Genomic DNA, 25,197 nt, shown 5'->3' on the forward strand with positions numbered 1-25,197 from the left:
GCTCACTGCAACCTCCGCCTCCCAGGTTCAAGCGATTCTCCTGCCTCAGCCTTCCGAGTAGCTGGGATTACAGGTGCCTGCCACCACGCCCAACTAGTTTCTATATTTTTAGTAGAGACAAGGTTTCACCATGTTGGCTAGGCTGGTCTCAAACTCCTGACCTCAGATGATCTGCCTGCCCTGCACTCCCAAAGTGCTGGGATTATAGGCATGAGCCACCATGTCAAGTTTTATCATGAGATTGCAATAATTCAGTCACATCTCCAGGTTCCACTTCTAATTCTCATTATCTTGCTATTTCTACCACATCTGCAGTTACTTCCTTCACTACAATCTTGAATCTGTGAAAGTCATTCATGAAGGCTGGAATCAACTTTTTCCATACGCTATATCATGTTGATATTTCTACCTCCTCCCATGAATTGCCAAAACTCTTAATGGCAACTAAAATTGCAAACCCTTTCCAGGTTGTTTCAATTTACTTTGCTCAGATTCATAAGTGGAATCACTATCAATAGCACTATGGCCTTCTTTCTTTTTTCTTTTTTTTTTTTTTTTTGAGATAGAATCTCACTGTGTCACACAGGCTGGAGTGCAGTGGTACCACCCTGGCTCACTGCAATCTCCACCTCCCAGGTTCAAGCGATTCTCCTGCCTCAGTCTCCTCAGTAGCTGGGACTACAGATGTGTGCCACCATGCCTGGCTAATTTTTGTATTTTTAGTAGAGACAGGGTTTCGCCATGTTGACTAGGCTGATCTTGAACTCCTGACCTCAGGTGATCTACCCACCTTGGCCTCCCAAAGTGATGGGATTACAGGTGTGAGCCACCACACCTGGCCAGCCTTATTTCTTAAAGAATAAGACTTGAAAATCGAAATTACTTCTGGAGCCATAGGCTGCAGAATGGATGTTGTGTTACTAGGCATGAGAATAACATTAATCTCCTTGTACATCTCCATGAGAGGTCCTGGTGACCAGGTGCATTGTCAGTGACCAGTTACATTATATTTGTTTATTTTTATTTATTTTGAGAAAGGGTCTTGCTGTGTTGCCCAGGCTGGAGTGCAGAGGCATGATCGCAGTTCACTGCACGCTTGACCTCCAAGGCTTGAGCAATCTCCCCACCTCAGCCTCCTGAGTAGCTGGGACCAGAGGTGTGTATCAACACAGCAGTTTTATTTTTAAAAGAATCTTTATTTCTGAGCAGTAGGTCTCAACCATGGGCTTAAAATATTCAGTAAACCATGCTATAAACAGACGTGCTGTCATCTACACTTTGTTCCATTTACAGAGCACAGGCAGAGTAGACTTAGCATCATTCTTCAGGGTCTTAGGATTTTCAAACTGGTAATGACTACTGGCTTCAACTTAAAGTCACCAGCAGCATTAGCCCCTAACAAGAGCATCAGCCTGTCCTTTGAAGCTTTGAAGCCAAGCATTGACTTCTCTCTAGCTATGAAAATCCTAGATAACATCTTCTCCCAATAGAAGGCTGTTTCATCTATGTTGAAAATCTGTTGTTTAATGTAGACACCTTTATCAATGATCTCAGCTAGATCTTCTGGATAACTTGCTGTAGTTTCTCCATCAGCACTTGCTGTTTCTCCTTGTGCTTTTACATTAATGGAAACAGCTTCTTCCCTTAAACTTCACAAACCAACCTCCACTAGATTCCAGCTTTTCTTCTGCAGCTTCTTACCTCTCTCAGTTGTCAGAGAAGTGAAAAGAGTTAGGGAATTGCTCTCGATTAGGGTTTGGCTAAGGGAATGTTGTGGCTAGTTTGATTTTCTATCCAGACCACTAAAACTTTCTCCGTATCAGCAGTAAGATTGTTTTGCTGGAGTAGACCTTTTAATTTCCTTAAGAATTTCTGCTTTGCGTTCATACCTTGGCTGTTTATAGCACAAAAGGACTAGCTTTTGGCCTATCTCAACTTTCAACATGTCTTGCTCGCTAATCATTTGTAGCTTTTGACATAAAGTGAGAGATGTGCGACTCTTCCTTTTTCTTGAACATACAGAGGTCACTGTAGGGATATTAAATGGCCTAATTTCAATATTGCTGTGTATCAGGGAATAGGAAGGCCCAAGGAGAGGAAGAGAGATGGGGGAACTGCCAGTCAGTGGAGCAGTCAAAATATATACAACATTTACAATTAAGCTTATCGTCTTATATGAGTGTGGTTCATGGTGCCCCAAAACAATTATAATAGATCACTGACCGCAGGTCACCATAACAGATACAATAATAATGAAAACATCTGAAATACTGGAAGAATTACCAGTGTGACAGAGAGACACAAAATGAGCACATGCTGTTGGAAAAATGGTGCCAACGGCTCAATGTTGGGTTGCCACAAACCTTCAATTTGTCAAAAACACAATACCTGCAAAGTGCAAAAAAAGGCCAAGCACAATAAAACAAGGTGTGCCTATATTTGGTCACAATGTGGACTTCTGGCCAGGCGCTGTGGCTCATGCCTGTAATCCCAATACTCTGGCAGGCAGATCACAAGGTCAGGAGATCGAGACCATCCTGGCTAACATGGTGAAACCCTGTCTCTACTAAAAATACAAAAAATTAGCTGGGCGGGGTTGCGGGCGCCTGTAGTCCCAGCTACTCGGGAGGCTGAGGCAGGAGAATGGCGTGAACCCAGGGAGGTGGAGCTTGCAGTGAGCCGAGATCACGCCACTGCACTCCAGCCTGGGCGACAGAGCGAGTCTCTGTCTCAAAAAAAAACAAACAAACAAAAAACAAAAAAACAATGTGGACTTCTGGGAAAAAAGGACCCAAATATAAGCAAATTAATTAGAAGAGTTAAGAAAATAAATTAATAGACCTAAAAAGAATTCATCTTAAGGCTAAAAGACCAGAATTCTCATTGAGATGTTTTTTCCAGGCAGAAATCCAAAGTACAGCCCGTGTGTCAAAATTGTGAATGAGAGACTTCTGTGCCAGCAACAGTGTTTTGTTTGTTTAATACAAACGGGGATCTCACACGTTGCTCAGGCTGGTCTTGAAGTCCTGGGCTCAAGCAATCCTCCTGCTTCAGCCTCCCAAAGTGCTGGGATTACAGGTGTGAGCCACCACACCCGGCTCTAGCAACAGTTTTCAAGAAGCTGAATGTAATTATCCAGTGGCTGGTATATATGATGGAGATATTTGTGACTGATCTAATCTGAAGCTTCTCTAGTCTGACTGTCATTAGCAAAGCCTTTGCTACAGTATCCCTGTGTCTCAGAAAGCAAAGCAGCTACAAAAAGAGGCAGGAAGGGCAGGAATATGGGCTAGGGAGGGTTCCGGAATTATAATTACATTTAGATTAACAGATAAAACAAGTAAGGGGGTAAGAATACCTGGAATAATAGTCATAAAGCACACACACCACCTCTTCTGTAGGACTTACAACTATGGGCCACAACACTTAACCTGGGCTTTATAAAAGCCCCCTCTCTCTTTCCAAAGGGATGGAAAACATGAAAATGGAAGTCTGCTTTATGCTTATTTGCCATATCCATTCTAGTAGGTGGTCTGGGCTTGAAAGCAGACAGACAGCAATGTCATGGGTAGCCACACCTTTACCCTCCTTATGAATATCTTTATGCAAAGACAGCTGCTGAGGGCTTCAGGAGAGACCTGCTGACAGCAGGTTTCTAGATGTCCTGTTTGTGCAGTCTGATAAACACAGGGACCCTGCAGTCTCAATCCTTGCTGTAGACAGAGATGAATGGCAGGAGAGGAAGCCTGCCTGGGAAGATGGTCATTCATCCAGATCACAAAAGAACAGAAAATTTAACCTGATGCTGACCAGCCTCCAAAGCCACCCTCCCAAGAGATAAATCTCAATGGTCTTGCTCCATAGCAAGCTCTTGGAAAGGCTCAAAAATGATTGTACATAATTTTCAAAGGTTTTTAAATCAGCAGACAATAAAACTCAGACACTAAATATGCTTGCTCCTGTCCTCTAACCTTGGACATATCTGATTTGGTCAAATGGAAGAGAACTACAAAAGATGGGCTGAGTAATGGCTCCCTTGGTTTTCTGAGAATACTATACACCTGGATGTGACGAGCCCAAAAATGACAAAATGATCTATGACTTAGCAAACAGACAGAGAGGTCATCAAAGTGAGGCAGCAAAGGCAAGAGCATGAAGTGCTGAGAAGGTGAGAATACCAAACTGAGGAACAATCTGTCTTAATGGTAACCTAATTGTTAGGAGGATTTCCCGCCATATCTACCTTACATGTCTCTCTGTACCTGAAAAAGTATAAATTGTGACTGCACATGCCTCTAACTTTCCTTCTAGTTACCAAAGCCAAGGCAAAAGATTGGGGCAGAAAACTTAAAATGTGCTGGTACCTTCCTTCTTTGTTACTCTCCTTCCTCATAGAGCACATAGACACTCAGAGAACAGGAGCAACCACAAGCAGCATTCAGTTTACAGTAGAGGGAGGTGGGCAGGGAAGGAGACAGAGGAAAAATAAACAGTTTCAACCAGCCAGCAACATCCTTTGCTAGAAAACCTGGACTACTAATGTTGAGGTGACTCATCCACAGCTGCTATTAAAAACAAGATTCTGGTCTACATCAGCCCAAAAAGAGAGGCAAACATCCCAGGAGGGACATTCCAAGGAGTATTAGAGAAATTAGTCCATTGTTACTAACCAGGGAGCAATATAAGACCCAAAAAAACAGTAAGTCAGTGCACGAAAGGTGAAGGAAATGTAAATTCAGGTCATGCTAAAGCCAGGGGAGGGGTGGGGGAGAGTGCACAGGTGGGCTGGGGGGAGCATAAGGAGGAGGCAGTCTGACACAGGAAAATCGAGGGGGAAGGAAGGGGAGAGAGAGAGGAGGTGGTAGCAGAAGAAAGGGAAGGTAAGACAAGAACAGAACATTTAAAACTAATCCAGAACTCCCTTGTGAAGGACAAGTCACGAGGCAAGATACAGCTTGAAGGCATGAGCCCCACATTTCACCACTGCAAAGAGATAACAGCCTCCCAGGCGTGCATAGAAAGAGGGCTAGGCAATCCACAACACTGACTCCCAGGGCTCCACAGCATTACTGAGAGAAAGTCACCCAGGCTTTTCAGCAGCCCTAAGTGCCAGCAGCCTTGGCATGTATGTTTCAACTGCTTCCCTGAATAGACCCTCGTGCTGGAAAAACCATAATATCTACAGGAGAACATATTTCACTACAAGTGTCTGCCTGGCTAAGGGAACAGACACTCCATTTCCTTCACTGCTGATATATACATCCACCTCACCCTAGAGTGGACAGAAGGGAGAAGGAGCAAGCTGACAGTCAGAAGGTAGCTCTGCTCTTCTCCTGCAGTTGACAAGAGAGAATCATGACCTCTGCTCCATTTGCCACACCACTGCTGCTTCAGGCCATCCCTGCATTTCTTTCACATTTACATCTTTCTCAGACAAATAAATCTCCCACTTAGTTTTCCTTTTGCTTCTAAGAGTACAAATGCTAGTGTGTTTAATGACAGCATGGAGAAGGCAAATTGGTACAAATGTTATTCCTACTTTCCTAGTGCTTTCTGGCAAAGAGGTTTCTTAAACACATTAAAAAGCTTTGTTGAAAGATGACTTGTGGGGAACTAGCCATTCAGTTAAGGAAGAAGGCTGAGGGGGAGATGACAACTCTTAAGGCCCCAAACCTGACCCCGCTACGTCAAGATGGAAGGCAGGGAAGAAATGACTGACAGGCTGTCCTCTTTCACAAATGCCAGTGAAAAAGGAGGAAGAAACAATGCTTAACTGCCCTTCCCTCTCTCTTGCTTTTATGTTTGACAATACCAAAATATAAGGAATCAAAACGAGCCAAATGTCCAATTTGATACAGGCCATAAAAGCTCAGTTTCAGGATGGAAAGAAACACAATGAATGGCTAGAAAGGTCAGAAGCAGCAGGTGAGAGAATGCAAAACCCAGCAAATAAATAAGATTGGCTAGCTTAGGCTGGGCATGGTTGCTCATGCCTATAATCCCAGCACTTTGGGAGGCTGAGGCGGGCAGATCACGAGGTCAGGAGATCAAGACCATCCTGGCTAACACGGTGAAACCCCATCTCTACAAAAAATACAAAAAAAAAAAAAAAAATTAGCCGGGCGTGGTGGCAGGCGCCTGTAGTTCCAGCTACTCGGGAGACTGAGGCAGGAGAATGGTGTGAACTCAGGAGGTGCAGCTTGCAGTGAGCCGAGATTGTGCCACTGCACTCCAGTCTGGACAACAGAGAGAGACTCCATCTCAAAAAAAAAAAAAAAAAAAGATTGGCTAGCTTAAATTCTAGGGCTGACCCTGCATCCTCCCACGGCTCTCCCTGCTGACCACTCAAAAAAGTCCAAAGAAGCCAGAAATCACTTCTCAACCCACCACATTAATTTGACAGACAACTTTTTAAGGTTCCTGAATTGGGAGTAGGAGTAGGGAGACCGAAAAAGTTTAGGCAATGGAGTAAGATCTTAAAGGAGTCCGTCTGATCAGGGCACTAAGACAGAAAATCCACCTCTTAGGGAAATCCAAGTATTTCAGAATGAAGACAACATCTCCACAGCTACTCTGCTTAGGAGAAAAAGCAGCAACCCTCCAGCCTCCCTGATGTGGTAAAGACAGTCCATGAGAAGCTTTCCACGGTCACTGTACATGCAAAAAGGAAATAAAAATGTTGCCTGAGGAGCAGCATCCTCTCGCAATCTGGCCTGGGGCCCAGTGGGCGGTCTCCTCGCGTGCCAGTGAATCAGCAAAGCAACTGCCAGAGGTGGGAGTGCTCTGGGCATCTTAACCCTCTGTCCCTCGCCCCATCCTGTTACTCATAAATAATAACTGAGGAGTTGGGAGCAAGAACATCCACCACTGCAGCTCCAACAGTGGGCAACTTGGAAGCACTCCAAGCTTGAGAGGAGAGGGAAGAAAGCAAGCTGAGTATGTACTTACTCAAAGTCCTCAAATTCCAAGTCGGTTCCCTCTACTGATGGACCCTGGTTGTCTGAGGAAGAGGAGGAGGTGGAAGAACGGAGACGGTTCTGTTGGTAGCGCATGGAGCGCTGGCGAATACTGTCTCTCCGTGAGAGATACTGGATCATCCTCTGGGCGTAGTATGCAGCAGGAGATAATCTGAGAGAGACAGAGATGGACAAACACAAACTAGCACTAATGTGGGGAATACTGTGAAAGGCAGTCAATCCAGCTCTCCCATGGCGTCTCCCTGCTGAGGTGAACTCTGGAGACATGAAAATAAAAGGGCATTTAACTCATCAGGAGGTTTGCCCTGCAGAATATGCCTATCAGATTATCACCAGTGTTTCTGTTCTGAGATAAGGCAAACAGGCGGCTTAACCAGACATCTTCTGAGGAAGAGCTGCCCCTCCCCAAGAGAATAACACTGGACCTTTCCTTCTAGCTTCTTAAGGTACACCTTCAGCTCCTCAGGGTGCTCTTTACACAGAGCTGTGCTCATTCATAGCTTTTCCTTGATCACCATCCATACGCAAAATGGAAGACATGAAAGGGAACTGAGCAATCATCTACCGTCTTGTTTTATAGATGAGAAAAGAGGCCAGGAAATGGTAAGCCTCAGATGATTAAAGAAGGTATCCACAGGTGTCTTCACCAGGACTTCTTTCTTCTCCAACAAGTACACACAGCTCCAGATTTGTCCTACCTCCTTAGAATGATCTCTCGCCACATCTTTTCTCTCCCTTAAGAATTAATCATAGATATTTGTAATATGGGGAAAAAATTTAGAACTGAGACTGAGAGTAAAATATACTTGAGAGAACAGAAAATCTAACAGAAAAAATTAAAAGGGATTCCTTTTTCTATTTCTTACAATCAGAGCATCAGAGGTTGCGTGGGCACTGGGCAATATGGAAGGTGATAGTTGTTCATCTTTCTTCTCCCTTATGATGGTTATTCTTGTAAATAATTAGTCCAGATCTACATTCTTCAAACTATGGCTTTAATATCTTGCTACTCCATGAAAACTTCTAGCATCACATATAATTCTCCACATTGGCTTCTCAAGTTTTCCTCCATCTCTCACAACACTGTTATATAATTTGATGCTATGGACTGAAAATGTAAGAGGGACAATAACAGAAAAACGTTTTCTATGATAATATTAAATGGATTACTAAAAAATTTCAAGACCAAAAACCTGCCTCAGGCACACTTTGACTCAATAATTCCACTAGAAACTTTATCCTACAGAAATATACAAGGTTACAAAGATATATATAAGAAAGTTCATTTGCAACATTGTCAGCATTAGTGAAAAACTGGGAAGCAACCCAAATGCCCAGCAACAAATTAAATAAATTATTAATATATCCATACAAAGAAACACCATGCAGCAATTCAAGAGAATAAACTATTCCTATACACTTACAAGGAAAGTCCTCTAAAATAAAATCTTAAGTGGGAGAAAAATTGAAGAATGGTCTGTATACACTAATACATATACAAAAATGTGTTGCTGTTACTAGAGGAAAAAACTGTAAGGGGACACAGCAATCCTAATGAGGATTCCTGGGACTTTTGTATTTTATATACTTCCATAATGTTTGAATATAAAAGGAAAAGAGCATAGATCTTCGGTTTTTTTAATGGAAATCAGAAAAAACTGATTAAGAACAGAAATAGGAATAGTTATATCCAAATGGTACAACAAGTATTGGCAACTGTCTTGCAAAGAGGTCCTCAGTAAGTCTACCAACCCAGGTCACAGTCAACTGCTAGAGGAACATAGGCTGCCTCTGAAATGCCTGTCATCAAAGGTGGTATCCTTCTGGCCAACCAGCAAATGGAATTCCCAAGCAGACCAGCTAACAATCTTTTAAACTCAAAATTCTGTTTTACAGAATAATATGCTGCAGTGAATACCAATGAGTCAATACCATAGTATCTTTGTATAGCAAGTAGGCATGGGAGGCACAGATGCCTTGGCCAAGAGAATCAGAGTACAAGAGCTAGTTCCTAAAAGCTTCAACTAGAGGAACTTTCATTACCTGTTTGGGCCCCTGTTCCCATGCATTTTGCAAGGATGAACCACAGAATCCTAAATTTTCAACCAACAGAAGTCAATGTTCGTGCACTGTTCTTACATCTGCCCAACATACAGAACTCTTCTAGCAGAAATCAAGCATCACTGGTTAAATTCTCAAGTCAATCAGACTAGAAAAGAATATAAAAGGAGAAAAATTTCAAGAGGAGAAAGAAGACCCTTTTATTTGGAGCCGATTCTGAAAAGTGGTAAGTACACTTACTTTACAGCCTACCCTAAGTAATGGAAAAAACATAACATTATTGGTGATAGAGGTAGACATAATGTTGATGCTGATGATAATAAAAAGACTGCCTTTTAATGTAGGGACACAGGAGTTCCCCAAGCTATGAAACTATAGATTAATGGTTTAAAAAGCATTCCTGCCACAATTATTAAATACAAGTATATCCTAGCCTTGTCCTTTTAGATATGCAGAGGGAAGCTAAGGATCTGAATGCTGAGGAGGTGTCTCACTAAGGCTCTGACCTATACATAGTGTATACGGTGAAGTCTAAGAGGAAAACGAAACTAAACAACCAGTAATGAGGTAGTAACAATCATCCTCCTAACAAAGAGCTGGAAAATCATCAAACAACCCTAGTCTTCCAAGTGAACATTTAAATGTTTAAATAAATCCTTAAGTTTTCTTCAAGGAAAAATACTTCCCTTTCCAAAAAAAAACCTATTTTGTATTCAAAGGAAAAATGTAAAAATACCAACATCACAAAGTATGACACTTTCTGTGATAAAGATCACAGTAGGATAAATAACAGATTTATTATATAAAAGGAGGATAAATCATGGTCGTTAAGTATCCTTGTAGAACACTGCCAGGTTAAAAGTTCTGGGGATGAGATGCCTATTGCTGTCTTTATTGCAAGAACTTCTCTATCTCAGTGCTTCAAAGTAATTGATTCATACGAAAAATTCCTTTCCCTTATATTTAGGGTATATAACCCTCAAACATCATTAGAGACTCACATAAACTTCCTTGCTTCACTCATCATCTAAGGTGCCTGTTTTAAAGTCATCAATCCTTACGTTCCCTGATTCTTAGGTTTGTCATTTCTAGGGTGTGGAAAAGGAATAAAAGGATAATGAAGAATCTTTGCACCAGTATCTCAGAAAGAATGCTCAGTGTCATGACATAACTGTGGCAACAATAAAGACTTAATATTCCTGGAATCAACTTGGTCTAAAGGTTTTTCCAGGCAGACCTAAAAGTCTTAATCTAGAGCAAAGCTCATTTTGCTTTACCTAACCTACACTGCTAACCTGTCAACCCCACAACTATAAATTACCCTTTTCTTTTGGCAAAGCCTCATAATGTGCTCTAGTATTGCTTAAATAATGTGCCTTTTTAGATCATGAACAGAACCCATAAATCTGGCTGTGACAACCCCAAGGGGCTGCACTCTGCAGATGAATGTTATCCATCAATATCCCACGCTTGGTCCTCAGTTATCACCATCATTGAAGGGCAGGCCTTGAACTCACTGAAATAACTTTTGTTTTTTCTCTCTTCAGAACTTTTCAAATGTCTTTTTTTTTTTTTGAGACAGTGTCTCGCTCTGTCGCCCAGGCTGGAGTGCAGTGGTCCGATCTTGGCTCACTGCAACCTCCGCCTCCTTAGTTCAAGTGATTCTCCTGCCTCAGCCTCCCAAGTAGCTGGGATTACAGGCATCTGCCAACATGCCCAGGTAATTTTTTATATTTTTAGTAGAGATGGGGTTTCGCCATGTTGGCCAAGCTGGTCTCAAACTCCTGACCTCAAGTGATCTGCCCGCCTCAGTCTCCCAAAGTGATGGGATTACAGGTGTGAGCCACCATGCCCAGCCTCAAATGTCTTCTAATAAGTGTAAGCCAAGCACTTTAATAAAATGCCAACTTGTTTTATCCATTTACTCCTTCTTCAGTCATCTCTTCCTTTGGGCAGTCTCCAAAAATGTCAATACCCAAAGGAGCTTGACTTCTGCCTTTTGATATGCTAAATTCCCTCTCAAATGACAGCAAATTGAGTTTTTTGTTTAATCTATACATAATTTCCCTATAAATTAAAAAAATGTTGTTCCCCCGTTGGCTGTCCATCTGAATGACACCAGCCTCTCTGGCCAACAGAAAAAGAATATCCTACGACTACCTGTGGCCTCTCCAGGTTCCTCCTCTAGTACCACACTTGCAGAAATGAGTACCAAAGGACAAGAGCTTGGTCATAACCCTCTGTCACCAGAGGTACTGTTCACTTACCTGCAATACTTCCCCATCACCTGAACCACCTGTCTCAAAAGTGTAACTGAAGAATAAAAGAGCACCAGGACCAGAGAGGCACAGAATGGAGCTTCCAACAGCGTGGCAACCCCAAGGGCCGCCCCTCCCCCCCACCTAGTGCCATTTCTCACTTTGGCCTTACCTCGCTGGGTCTGGGTAAATTGGGTGCTCTCTGGATCCTGCTCCATCATAACGGGATAATGAAATGAGGGAAGATTCCAGCAGCCTCCTAGCAGAGATTAAAAAAATGGCAATAATCCCTGTCAATTACCAACTCAGAGGTCATTCATAAGGAAAGATGGGGGAGAGATACACAACTTCCCCCTTTTGCAGCCAGCTAATGCCTGTTATCTGAGATCACACCCTTCTACAAGCTAAGTAGGTAGAGACATAAATAAATGAAGAGCTGCAGAGCTCCCACACTGGACATGACCACTGCATTCTGCTGAATACTGCTCTTCAATGAGAAATGAACAAGTGCTTCAGAGACATGATCTTCTTTCTATTTGCAGTATTTTCAGTAGACAAATAGAAGGTTCGGATCAACACAGGAGGGAAAAATTTGGCACACACAGAAATTATCACATAGTGCTAACATTTATCTTGGTGTTCGGTTCCTCCATGCCATCATCATCCACATCCACTTACTGTCTATCCATTCTGCTCTGCCCACGCTCTTTTGTGAGAATGAGTACTCCTCAGATATATAACTGTAATATATCTATTAAAAATATATATAAGAGTACTTCACAGGCTCTCAACTGACAACTTTTACTTATATAATCTAGCCCAATCACAAATTCAACTGATCATATGTGATACATACATTTTATTGAACACTTTTTTTGATGCCAGGTAATAAGTAATATACTGAGCACTTCATATGTATTTCTTTGTTTAAACCTCACCACAACCTAGAAAGGTAGGTATGACTACATACATGAGAACACTGGGCCCAGAAGTTCAAGTATTTCACTCTGTGGCATGTAACTATTAAGAGATAGTGACAGGACTCCAGGGAAGACCTGTCTTAACTCCAAAATGCCTCAAACCTCTATTTTGTACTGCAGGACCTTCCAGGGTCCAGGCAGGAAGCAAGTGCATATGTATTCACTATGATCAAGGGAGACTGACAAACAGGAAGGTCTATGGCCCATCGTTTACCTCTAGCCAATTGTTACCAAGCTAGAATATAGGCTCAGTATTGCTGGCTTTTCCCATATTTTAAGGAAAGCCAGAAATGTGGACTTTTGCGTAAAATCTCCTGATTGTTAAATTTTAGCTACAACTTTTTTTATATTTTTAAATTTTTTTTTTTTACAAGGGCCAGTTAGAACACAAATGATAAACATGGCCCAGGGGCTCCCTGGTTTGCCATGTCTGACATGATGCTTCCCAACTCATATGTGCCTTGGCAGCCAATCAAGCTCCTGCCCCAGAACATGTTTCAAAGGAAATGGTCTCAGAGAGAACGCATATTCTTCCTCTCCAGCAGCATCTTGCCTGCCATTCCTAGGAACAGGTCCCCAGCTCCCTGCCAGACTCTTCTTTAAAGCAGATCTGCAGGATAAGGACAGCAGCTACTAATCTTTTCCAATGGATTTAATTCAATTCACTGTTATTAAAACCAGCTGGCTTTAGGTATGGTCATGTGCAGTCACTTTATTCCAGCAACTGGCCCACTGCAGTATTTCCCTAACTGCCTGGGGAAGAGACATAGCAAAGGCCCTAACAACCTGGCTTGCAACCTTTCCTGTCCAGGACAACCAACGGTCAAGTAATGTTTTCTCTCTAGACAAGGCCTATATCCCCACACTTAAGACACTTGTAACAATCCTGCCATTGAACAGAGAGAACACAATGTAACCAATGAGGAAGAGAGGAAAGCAATAAAATACATCTCTCTGGTTGAAAGACTGAATCTACAGTAACATCACTATGGTTCCAGTGGCAGAAATGCTGTTTCATCAATTCCAAGACACACTTTTCACCTTTTAATGTGTCTGAGGTTGGGATGTTTTTTACAATTGTGTGACACAGTTTAATTGGCGGGATTTTTTTTTTTTTTTTTAGAGACAGAGTCTGGCTATGTTGCCCAGGCTGGTCTCAAACCCCTAGCCTCAAGTGATCCTCCTGCCTCGGCCTCCCAAAGTCCTGAGATTACAGCCATAAATAACTGTGCCTGTCCACTGGCAGGATTTTTTTCATGATTTCATAGGAACACAAAATAATGGCATGTTTTAAGTCTTTGAAATACAGAATGTGTGGGATAGGTAGGGGTAGTGAGAGATACATAGTCTGGAGAAAAATGAAAAGCAAAATTTTGAGAAGAGTATTCAGGTCATTTATGCCATCTTATATAGTACTTATTTATCATTAACCAGTTCTTCAGGAACTGGGTGTGAGTTGAAGAATGGAAGCAAGGTCTGGGAGCAGCTGACTATCCTAGAATACCTAGAAGCTTGTTCCACCCTTAAAGTGCTCTGGAGTTAGTTAGTCCTGAATGTCACCGAGTCCTTTCGTGTTATCCTCCAAGTGGTCGTACAGTAAGCTGAGGCCCTTTGGCAACCAGCATCTTCCACAGTGACGAAAATACATCCAGGCCGGGCGCGGTGGCTCAAGCCTGTAATCCCAGCACTTTGGGAGGCCAGATGGGTGAACTGCCTGAGCTCAGGAGTTCAAGACCAGCCTGGGCAACATGATGAGACTCCATGTCTACTAAAATACAAAAAATTAGCCAGGTGTGGTCGTGCGTGCCTGTAATCCCAGCTACTTGGGAGGCTGAGGCACGAGAATCGCAAGAACCTGGGAGGCAGAGGTTGCAGTGAGCTGAGATCGCACCATTGCACTCCAGCCTGGGCAACAGAGTGAGACTCCATCTCAAAACAAACACAAACAAACAAACAAAAATACATCCTTTTTAAATACTTCTGCCTGGAAACTGATTACGGTAACAAAGGCAAATATTACTCCCACTCTGCTAAAGCAATGACAGTACTGAGTGAGATGAGATGATTTATTAGGAATGCTGTAAAGGAGATTCCTGATCTGAAGGGTTTGCATTAGATAACTTCAGTTTTAGTGACTCCATTTTTATTTTTTATTTTTTGAGACGGAGTCTCACTCTGTCACCCAGGTTGGAGTGCAGTGGTGCAATCTTGGCTTACTGCAATCTCAGCCTCCTAGGTTCAAGTGATTCTCCTGCCTCAGTCTCTTGAGTAGCTGGGATTACAACAGGCATGTGCCACCACACCCGGCTAATTTTTGTATTTTTAGTAGAGATGGGGTTTCACCATGTTGGTCAGGCTGGTCTCGAACTCCTGACCTTGTGATCCGCCTGCCTTGGCCTCCCAAAATGCTGGGATTACAGGTGTGAGCCACCGTGCCGGCCTTAATGACTCCATTTTACAATCCCAAAAGTCTATTTCCCACCTTAATTTCCTACCTTAATTAGGAAGACTTCTTTAAGTTGGAATAGAACCAAAATGCGAAGCTTTGTCTCTGGAGAGTCTCTGATGAGGTTCTTTTGGAACATGCATCCCCTGTGCCTACTTACTACAGAATGTGTTGGCAACATTTGCTGCCCAGACAATACAGTGGAACTGGCAAGCCACATATATATGTCACTTTACTGCTAATACACAAAAGCAGGAAAGCCAATCACCATGAATACACACATACATTGATGAAACATAAGTTCTTCATAGTTACCATACAAGTACTATCTGGAGTAAAAACAGGCTTCTCCAATTGGTGTGGAATAAAGAACTAGAGTTACTAGATGAGTAAACATCCTAGGAATGTTTACCACCATTCCTAGGAACCTCAAAGAAAGATCCTTCTTTCCAGTGTTAGCCTGTTATAGAGAGCCGTCAACAGTAAATGGTAGGAGAAAACTGAGTGCAATGGTAGTTCTGCACATTCTGCTGTGACCACCACAAATGTGACTTGACTTAGTCTATCACAAGAAATCAGGGAGGGCCTAGGAAGGGCTCAGCCAAGCTTGTTCAGGACTGAAGTTGCTATCACTGAAGCTGAAGAACAAAAAAATACAAAAAAACCCCCCAAACAAATACTTCCTTGTTTTCTCTACTTGCCTGGTTCATTTTGTACATCACTGATGTCCAAGTGAGGTATACCAGGGGTTGTGCTATTTGATCCATTGGACAACAAGGGGGAAATACTACAACTTCTGCTATATAATATATAATCATAACACACATGGATTACTCAAAAGCTTTTTTTTTTTTTGGACGGAGTTTCCCTCTTTTACCCAGGCTGGAGTGCAATGGCGCGATCTCAGCTCACTGCAAATTCCGCCTCCTGGGTTGAAGCGATTCTCTTGCCTCAGCCGCCCGAGTAGCTGGGATTACAGGGGTCCACCACCACGCCCAGCTGATTTTTGTACTTTTAGTAAAGACAGGGTTTCACCATGTTGACCAGGGCTGGTCTCAATCTCCTGACCTCAGGTGATCCGCCTGCCTCAGCCTCCCTAAGTGCTAGGATTACAGGCATGAGCCACCATGCCCAGCCAGCAAGCATTTTATTAATAAGGTGTTTTTTTTTTTTAAAGTCTGAAGGCCACTGCTCTATCAAACTATATATGACTTTAACAATACTATAAAGAATAGGATAAGCTTAAATATAAAAAAAAAACTATAAGCATAGAAAAGTACACTCATATTTATATGTATATACACATACAGAGAGAACAAAAGAGGATAATAAAGCAAATGTGGCAAAATGTTAACATTTAGGGAATGTGGGTGAAGGGTATATGGGAATCCTCTGTACTATTTTTGCAACTTTTCTGCAAGTTTGGAATTATTTCAAAATGAGAAAACAAAAACATACAACATACAAAAATCTTAAAGTAAAATACTGAAAAGAAAGAGATAGCCATTTGTTTTCAAAAGAATTATGGCCGGGCGCAAGTAATGGATGGAAAAAGCCATCAAAAATGCATATTAAGCCCTGCTAAAATCATAACAGGCACATAATTCAAGCTGTGAAATCCCTCACATTTTAAAAAGAATGCAACTATTTTTTCTTTCCCTGATTAATATTCTGCATTATTTGCAAAGAGGTTCCCTACAATTTTTAAAATAGTCAAAGCTCTGGAAAAGAAAAAAAGTGGTCGAAGCAGATCAACTGAAGAATCTTCACTTCATTATTTTATTTTATTTCAGTTTTTGAGACAGAGTCTCTGTTACCCAGGCTGGAGTGTGGTGGCGCGATCTTGGCTAACTGCAACTTCTGCTTCCCATGCTTAAGCAATTCTCTTGCCTCAGCCGCCCAAGTAGCTGGGACTACAGGCATGCGCCACAACGCCTGGCTAATGTTTGTATTTTTAGTAGAGACATGATTTTACCATGTTGGCCAGGCTGGTCTTGAACTCCTGGCCTCAAGTGATCCACCCACGTCGGCCTCCCAATGTGCTGGGATTACAGGCATGCACCACTGAGCCCGGCCCCTTCACTTCAAATTCAATGGATATCAGGGTTGAGGTGCAGAAAGTCTGGGTACTAGTCCATATGGAATAAACAGGCCGTGGACAACTCTTCCTTACTAAAAAATTATACCCTGAAGATACTCTTTTAACTGGTTGTCAGATCACAGAGAAAAATCAATATCCTAAAGCAAACAAACATGTCCGGACTTTCTCCAACCACTGGAAACAATCAATTGCTAGAACTCTCTGGCCTCTACTGTTAGGGAATCCTGGCTCCCAGAAGGTAAGATGCCACTGGTGCCCCATGCCTAATGAGTAACTTTACAGCCTGGCTTTAATGTCTGGATGGCAACTGTTATTTCCATCTAGGAGAGCCAAATCCAAATTAACAGCTTCCTTCTGCCTAGGAAATAAAATCCAGATTCCTCAGCAGCGCATTCGGTATTCAAGCTTTGCAGCCAAATGTCTCATTCCTTTTGAATATACTATATGCTCTAGTCCAGTGGTTTACAAACTTTTTGGTCCCAAGACTCCTTTAACACTCTTAAAAATTATGAGGATCCCAGTGGCTCACGCCTGTAATCCCAGCACTTTGGGAGGCCAAGATGGGCGGATCATCTGAGGTTGGGAGTTCGAGACCAGCCTGATCAACATGGAGAAACCTCGTCTCCACTAAAAAATACAAAATTAGCCAGGCATGGTGGCACATGCCTGTAATCCCAGCTACTCAGGTGGCTGAGGCAGGAGAATCGCTTAAACCCAGGAAGCAGAGGTTGCGGTGACCCAAGATGGCACCATCGCACTCCAGCCTGGGCAACAGGAGCGAAACTGTCTCAAAAAAAAAAAAAAAAAAATTACGAGGCTCCTAAAGAGATTTCATTTGTATGGGTTTCCACTATCAATATTTAATTTCAATTTTGAAATTAAAACTGAAAAAATTTTAATACACAAGCACACATTCAATTAGCCATCAGGATGATAGCCTCATTACATGTCATGGAGCCTCTAGAAAACACTATACTTGTGAAAGAATGAGAGTGAAAAACACAAAGAATGTCTCAGCATTATTATAAAAAGTTTTGACTTTGGGGATCCATTGTTCTAGCTAAACTAAACACACCCTCACTATCCCACCTACGTTATTTATCTTGGCAATTTCTTCTTTCTGGAAAGTTCTTCTTCCTTATTACTGTCTGTAAAAAGCCTTCAAAGCTCAAATACTTGACTCCTCCAGCCAGAAGTTCACCCTCTCTTCCCCAGTGCCTCCTAGCATTTTGTACCTCTCTTAAGAGGCCTTCTCAAGTCATCCAGTAACTTATGTCTTGTCTTTGCTTCTGGACTAGAAGCTACATGAAAACAGGTACTGGATCCAAGTCATCCCCGTCAAAACTCACATCCTAATTAACATGTAATAGGAAACCAACAAATATCTAAGTGATGAATCAGCAGGCCTAACCAGACTTGGAAGAATAAGCAAGAAGACATATCTGATTGCCCCTCACTGGCCACAAGACTCTCAGACAAGGTTGCTAGGTGCCCCAAAACTCACACTAAAACTCCTGAAGGAACAAGGTTTTCAGAAACTGCTTACATCACCTTCATCCCCTCTAGTCACTTATGCTTCTCAGGTTAAAATGCTGACATAGTTGTCCTGATAAATGCAGTGTAGTCTGGTCCCTGGGAGGCTCATTAAATCAAAAAGCCAGAGGCTGGCTACTTGCCTGGGAAACTACCACTGATGTTCCTGGACTGTAAATTGCCAAAAGAGACCCCCACAAGGGAAAGAGGGCAATGTTTGCCAGGGGATGAAGGGGCAGGAGGCCAAATAAACTTGAATGCACCGTGGCTTTCTTCATTTCTGAATCTTGCTCTGCAACTCCCTGATCTCTGCCTTGGCGCATGCCTGGGTTGGGAGATGACAAGCCCTTATTCTTTGTAAAAAATAATTGTGTGTTCTGAAACGACACCTCTATTATGATTTCCAAATTGACATCTCTGCTTTAATGCAGAGGCATCCAAGCCTCCCCATTTCACACACTAGTAATTATCGTTTAAGTTATCCAACGATAGGCATTCATCTGATCGCTGCAGGGCCCCCTAGTTTGAGGGGTGCACTTAAAGCATGTGACGCAGTTGCCAGCAGAGACTGGCAGGCAATTCCTGCCCCTAATGTGGGGTGGGTCAAGGCAAGGTGGCACTGCTAAAATGCTAGTAACCTCAGGAAAAAAACAGACATACTACAGAAACACACCACAGTGCCTATAGTGTAGATCAGCCTTATTTTAGCATTATCAAATATAAACAATTCACAGAGTACAAAACAATGCTTTTCACCAGAAATGTTTAAAAACATCTTTATAAAACATTAATGTACTCCCCAGTACCTCTGGGCAGTGAGCGATAGATGGCAAAACATGAGAGCACAACATAGTCACAGATAGCAAAAGGGAAGAGGCTGGAAACAGAATGTATACATAACGTGCAATCATGTATCTAGCATTACAAAAGTCTTGTCTGAAAAGTCAGCCAGTTCCCCCTGGGAACATATGACCTCTGCTAACTGTCTGGTGGGTAGTTATTTTTAATACATTTGTAAGATGACTGGTTGGCACTATGCTTAGCTCCTATATACCCTCAACACATTACACTATAGTTATAAGACTTGAATGTATAATAAAAACTCACTTTTGTTAGCAAGTAAACTCAAAGGCCCAAGTCAATCTACATGGACATCTTTACTTAGTATCCAAATCCATTTCTCTGGGAGACTTAGGAGGTCTGCTCACAGACCACAGACTTTTTTTTTTAACCCAGAATTTAGCATCAGAGGCTTTTCACCAGAGGATGAGTAAGACCAAATCTATTAGAAAAAAAAAAAAAAGGTCCACAGCTAGTCTTGATACCACATGCACACATGCCCCCCCACATGCAACAGGTGGGATATATAGGTTTAGACTTTAAGAGGCAGTGCATCCTAATTCACTGATTTCCCCCTGGAATTTATAGAATTCCATAATGTTGAATTCTTAGCTAATTTTATTCAGAAGCACAGACAAATTCTTAAACACCAACCTCCAGGCCAACTAAGTCTACAAAGAATATACTGGTAGAATCATTTATTGCTGTGATACTAGCAAGCCTGTGAAGGTCTTAAAAAAACATTTTTTCACATCCACATTTCTGATCTGAAACTTTAAAAACCCTTGACCAAGGCCATTCATTAAGAAGTGACAGGCCCTTGACCCTGGTATACTGCAAACACTATGTAATAGGAAGTAAAATCTCAGGACCGATATCAGAAAGGCAAAGCAAGTTAATACGTGAAGCCTCAAGAGAACGAGGGAAAAGCAAAGCACAGTGTGCTGGGCTATTTATTAACCAGAGGCAAAGAGGCCAATTTCCCAGCTCATATCTGTCCATGGAATGAGGTTTCTAGAATTTGCAGAAATATGAGGGCAGAGACTACAACTGGGACCCCAAACAATCCACTGTTAGCCCTTGAGCTAACATGAAGCTCAGAGTACAATCTCTTTTCTTATATCCAAGGTTCATTCTGAACTGCTTCTCTTAGTGACATCTGATTTCACTGATTCGTCTGTGGGGATGTACTACTTGCCCTTCCACCCTGATCTTGACTTCAGCAACCACCCTGATTCCTTTTGGACTCAGCATTTGACTCTGCTGAAATAATTTCTCCACCATTTCCTCTGTCTAGACAACATGAAATTGTCATAAATGACACCTAAAGTACAATTAGTAGAGAAACTGCAATTTCCACTCTCCTCCCCCGTTCCCAAAAAGATTGGCACATTAACGTCCTCCAGCATGTCAATCAATACTACCCTGAGGAGGATTAACTCTGTAGAGTCTGGAAGCCATTCAATTCCCACCTTGCTAAAAATCATGCATTTCCCCCATACTATAATTGGAACATGTAAATTGCCTTCTTTTTACTAGCACTAATGGCTAGTAAAAATTCATTAAGTTCTGAATGCCTGCTAAATCGATACCTGTGTAAAGTCCTTACAAACACCACTTTACCCACCTGCGCTTTATTTAGAAAAATCAGAGACAAAAGACAAAAGGTAAGGCAGAAGAGGAGAGAAGCAATGAGAGAAAGGCATGAGGCAAGACCACCAGAACCAGGCAGTACTATTAACTATCTAAGAAGATGGTTTGAACCCACTGACAATTTCTGATGAGATGTCATATTTTTATTTATTTATTTATGTTTGAGACAGAGTTTCGCTCTTGTTGCCCAGGCTGGAGTGCAATGGCACGATCTAGGCTCACTGCAACCTACACCTACTGGGTTCAAGCAATTATCCTGCCTCAGCCTCCCAAGTAGCTGGGATTACAGAGATGTGCCACCATGCCTGGCTAATTTTGTATTTTTAGTAGAGACAGGGTTTCACCATGCTGGCCAGGCTGGTCTCAAACTCCTGACCTCGGGTGATCTGCCCATCTTGGCCTCCCAAAGTGCTGGGATTACAGGCGTGAGCCACCGCGCCCGACCTAATGTCATATTTTTAAAATCCAGCAAGATCAAAGGACAACAAATCATGAAATAATTTACCAGTGCTTTTCAAGGGGAGTGGGATGCCCCCCGGAAATGTGGCAATATCTGCTGACATTTTTGGTTGTTCCTTCTGGGTGCTAGAGCACCACTGGCATGTGATAGGTGAAGACCAGGAATGGTGCTAAACATCCTACCATGCACAGGACAGCCTCCCATGGTGAGGAATTATCCAGCCCCAAATGTCAATAGTGCTGCTGTTATAAAACCTTCTGATATATCTTAGTGGTCTGAGACTAACCAAGAAAACTCTGAGTAACTAAAACATGAGGCAATTTAGTGTTTGAGCCTTAGAATCAGACAGATTGCAGTTTAAATTCCATCTTGTGTCACCTACTAGCTGTGAGACCGTGGGCAAGGTCATTATCCTCTGCTTCCACATTTGAGGGGAAATCCCTTTTAAGTAAGAACCTGTGTCAAGTACAGTAGCCAGTACACAGTCTAATAAACAGCCATTATTTTTTTCTTCCTTAGATTACAGCTCCCAAAATATCTGTAGGGAATATGATGCCCTCTGTCCACTCAAGTCACTATGCCTAAAAAGGTACTTTGTCAGAAAGACAGACATGTTGAAGAAGGGTGAATACTATAAAGGTATAAACAGGGGCACCTGAGCCCTGAGAATCACATGCACCCCATCCACATAAACCAACAAGAACAGTCAGGTATCCATCTACCAACCTATGTGTTGATCCATCCAACTGGTGATTCAAACAGAAATACCGAATGCCTTCTGTTGGTTATATATATTAGTACTATATAAAATACAGATGTGGGCTGGGCATGATGTCTCACGCCTGTAACCCAGCACTTTGGGAGGCTGAGGCAAGAGGATACCTTGAGCCAGGAGTTCGAGACCAGCTCGGGCAACATAGGGAGACCTCATCTCTACAAGAAATTTAAAAATCGGCTGGGTATGATGGCACATGCACTTGTTATTTCCTGTTTTTTCTTTTTCTTTTTATAGTGGTCATCCTAACAGGTGTGAGCTGTAACCCAGCACTTTGGGAGGCTGAGGCAGGAGGATTGCTTGGGCCATGGAGGTTGAGGCTGCAGTGAGCTGAGATCATATTACTGCATTCCAGCCTGGGCGACCAACTGAAACCCTCTTTCAAAAATAAAAAAAATAGGCCAGGCGCAGTGGCTCACACCACACTTTGGGAGGTCAAGGCTGGTAGATCACCTGAGGTCAGGAGTTCAAGACCAGCTGAGCCACGGTCCAAAGGGCGAAACCCTGTCTCTACTAAAAATACAAAACTTAGCTGGGTCAATGCCGGGCACAGTGGCTCATGCCTGTAATCCCAGCACTTTGGAAGGCCGAAGTGGGTGGATCACTGGAGGTCAGGAGTTTGAGACCAGCCTGACCAACACAGTGAAACCTCATCTCTACAAGAAATTTAAAAATCGGCTGGGTATGATGGCACATGCACTTGTTATTTCCTGTTTTTTCTTTTTCTTTTTATAGTGGTCATCCTAACAGGTGTGAGCTGTAACCCAGCACTTTGGGAGGCTGAGGCAGGAGGATTGCTTGGGCCATGGAGGTTGAGGCTGCAGTGAGCTGAGATCATATTACTGCATTCCAGCCTGGGCGACCAACTGAAACCCTCTTTCAAAAATAAAAAAAATAGGCCAGGCGCAGTGGCTCACACCACACTTTGGGAGGTCAAGGCTGGTAGATCACCTGAGGTCAGGAGTTCAAGACCAGCTGAGCCACGGTCCAAAGGGCGAAACCCTGTCTCTACTAAAAATACAAAACTTAGCTGGGTCAATGCCGGGCACAGTGGCTCATGCCTGTAATCCCAGCACTTTGGAAGGCCGAAGTGGGTGGATCACTGGAGGTCAGGAGTTTGAGACCAGCCTGACCAACACAGTGAAACCCTGTCTCTATTAAAAATACAAAAATAGCCGGCATGGTGGCAGGTGCCTATAATTCCAGCTACTTGTGAGGCTGAGGCAGGAGAACTGCTTGAAACCAGGAGGCGGAGGTTGCAGTAAGCAGAAATCGTTCCATTGCACTCCAGCCTGGGTGACAGAGCAAGACTGTCTCAAAAAATAAATAAATAGGCCACGTGTGGTGGCTCACACCTGTAATCTCAGCACTTCGGGAGTTTGAGGCAGGCAGATCACCTGAGGTGGGGAGTTCAAGACCAGACTGACCAACATGGAGAAACCCCATTTCTACTAAAAGTACAAAATTAACTGGGCATGGTGGAATATGCCTGTAATCCCAGCTACTCCAAAAGTTGAGGCAGGAGAATCACTTGAACCTGGGAGGCAGAGGTTGCGGTGACCCGAGATCGTGCTGTTTGCACTCCAGTCTGGGCAACAAGAGCGAAACACCGGCTCAAAAATAACTAAACTAAACTAAACTAAAATAAAATATGGCCCGTCCAAAGATGGCTCCAAAGAAATATCCTCTTGGTATTCTCACCCTTGTGTGGTCCCCTCCCACACTGAATCTAGACTGCTCTATCAGTAGCTTTAATCAAGAGAATGCATCAAGCTGTGCCAATTCTGGGCCTACCGTTTTAAGAGAACTGGCAGCTTCCGTTTCCTTCCTTTTAGAACTGTCACTTTTGGAAACCTTAAGTTGCTATGTAAGAAGTCTGTCCCTGTCATCTATATAGCAAGAAATATAAAAAACAATTAAAATTAAAAAAAAAAAGAGAGAGAGAGAGAAGCCTGGCTACTCTCGAGAGGCCACGTGGAGAGAAGAGCCCCTGAATCTACATGGCAAGGAAGAGAGACCCACTTTATTCTAACTGGGCCTCCACATGACTCTAGTGAAAACCCAAGGAAGACCAGCAGAAGAACTTTCCAACTGAGCCCAGTCTACCCCCTCCCCCAATAAAAAAAAGCATGAAAACTAACTGAATCAGTTTTAAGTCACTAAGTTTTGGGGTGTGGTTTGTTATACACCAATATGTGAACAAAATAATTCCTTATCTTTGTAAAACTTTCAAGCTAGGCACAACAGCAACATTAGAACTAAGTCCATGAGGTTAGTTTACAGCCAAAATCACATCTCTCCTTGAAGGAACCTTGGCTACCAAGGCATTTGAAAACAGATCATAATAAAGCAAGTGTAAACTTGATCACTGTTTCTAAAGCATAAAGCCCCTGTATTAGTCAGAAGAGTCAATGTTCATTTAGAAATGACTTGCACTCATTCCTATCTCAAGGCTCTCCATCTTTCTGAAACACACTTCTCCCCTGGGTGGCTCCCTTTCAAGGTAGAAAATGGTCCTAAAATTTGAGAAATTAAGGCTATTTGTGCTCCCTCCCTTATCAAAGAAGCAGGAGGCAGGAGCAGTTGCTTACTCCTGTAATCCCCGCACTTTGGGAAGTCAAGGTGGGAGCCAGGAGTTCGGGACCAGCCTAGGTAACACAGCAAGACCCCATTTCTACTAAAAATACAAAAATTAGCCAGGCGTGGTGGCATGCACCTGTAATCCCAACTACTTGGGAAGCTGAAGCAGGAGAACTGCTTGAACCCAGGAGGTGGAGGTTACAGTGAGCCGAGATCATGCCACTGTACTCCAGCCTAGGTGACAGAGTGACGCTCTGTCTCCAAAAAAAAAAAAAAAAGGTAACCTATGGAATGGGAGAAAATATTTGCTAACCATATATCAGATAAATGTTTAATGTCCATGATATATGGGGAAACTCCTACAACTCAATAACCAAAAAACCCCACAAATAACCATACTAAACAATGGACCAAAGACTTGCATGCACATTTCTCTAATAATGATACACAAATGGTCAACAAACATATGAGAAGATGCTCAATATGACTACGGAAATGCAAATCAAAGCCGCAATTATTTATCGCCTCACACC

General features: G+C 42.6%; 1 protein-coding gene across 1 annotated transcript in view; it reads right to left on the minus strand.

The window, feature by feature from the left end:
• Positions 1 to 25,197, minus strand: part of AMBRA1 (autophagy/beclin-1 regulator 1) — a 203,115-nt gene that overhangs the window by 110,155 nt on the left and 67,763 nt on the right. Inside the window, exons 9-10 of the mRNA XM_011963313.1 lie at positions 11,469 to 11,555; positions 6,949 to 7,128 (exon numbers count right to left, since the gene is read on the minus strand). Of these exons, the coding sequence (XP_011818703.1) occupies positions 6,949 to 7,128; positions 11,469 to 11,555 (267 nt within the window). The remainder of the gene's footprint in view (positions 1 to 6,948; positions 7,129 to 11,468; positions 11,556 to 25,197) is intronic.

This window comes from Colobus angolensis, unplaced genomic scaffold (genome assembly GCF_000951035.1).
Source record: "Colobus angolensis palliatus isolate OR3802 unplaced genomic scaffold, Cang.pa_1.0 Scaffold61, whole genome shotgun sequence".
NCBI lineage: Eukaryota > Metazoa > Chordata > Mammalia > Primates > Cercopithecidae > Colobus > Colobus angolensis.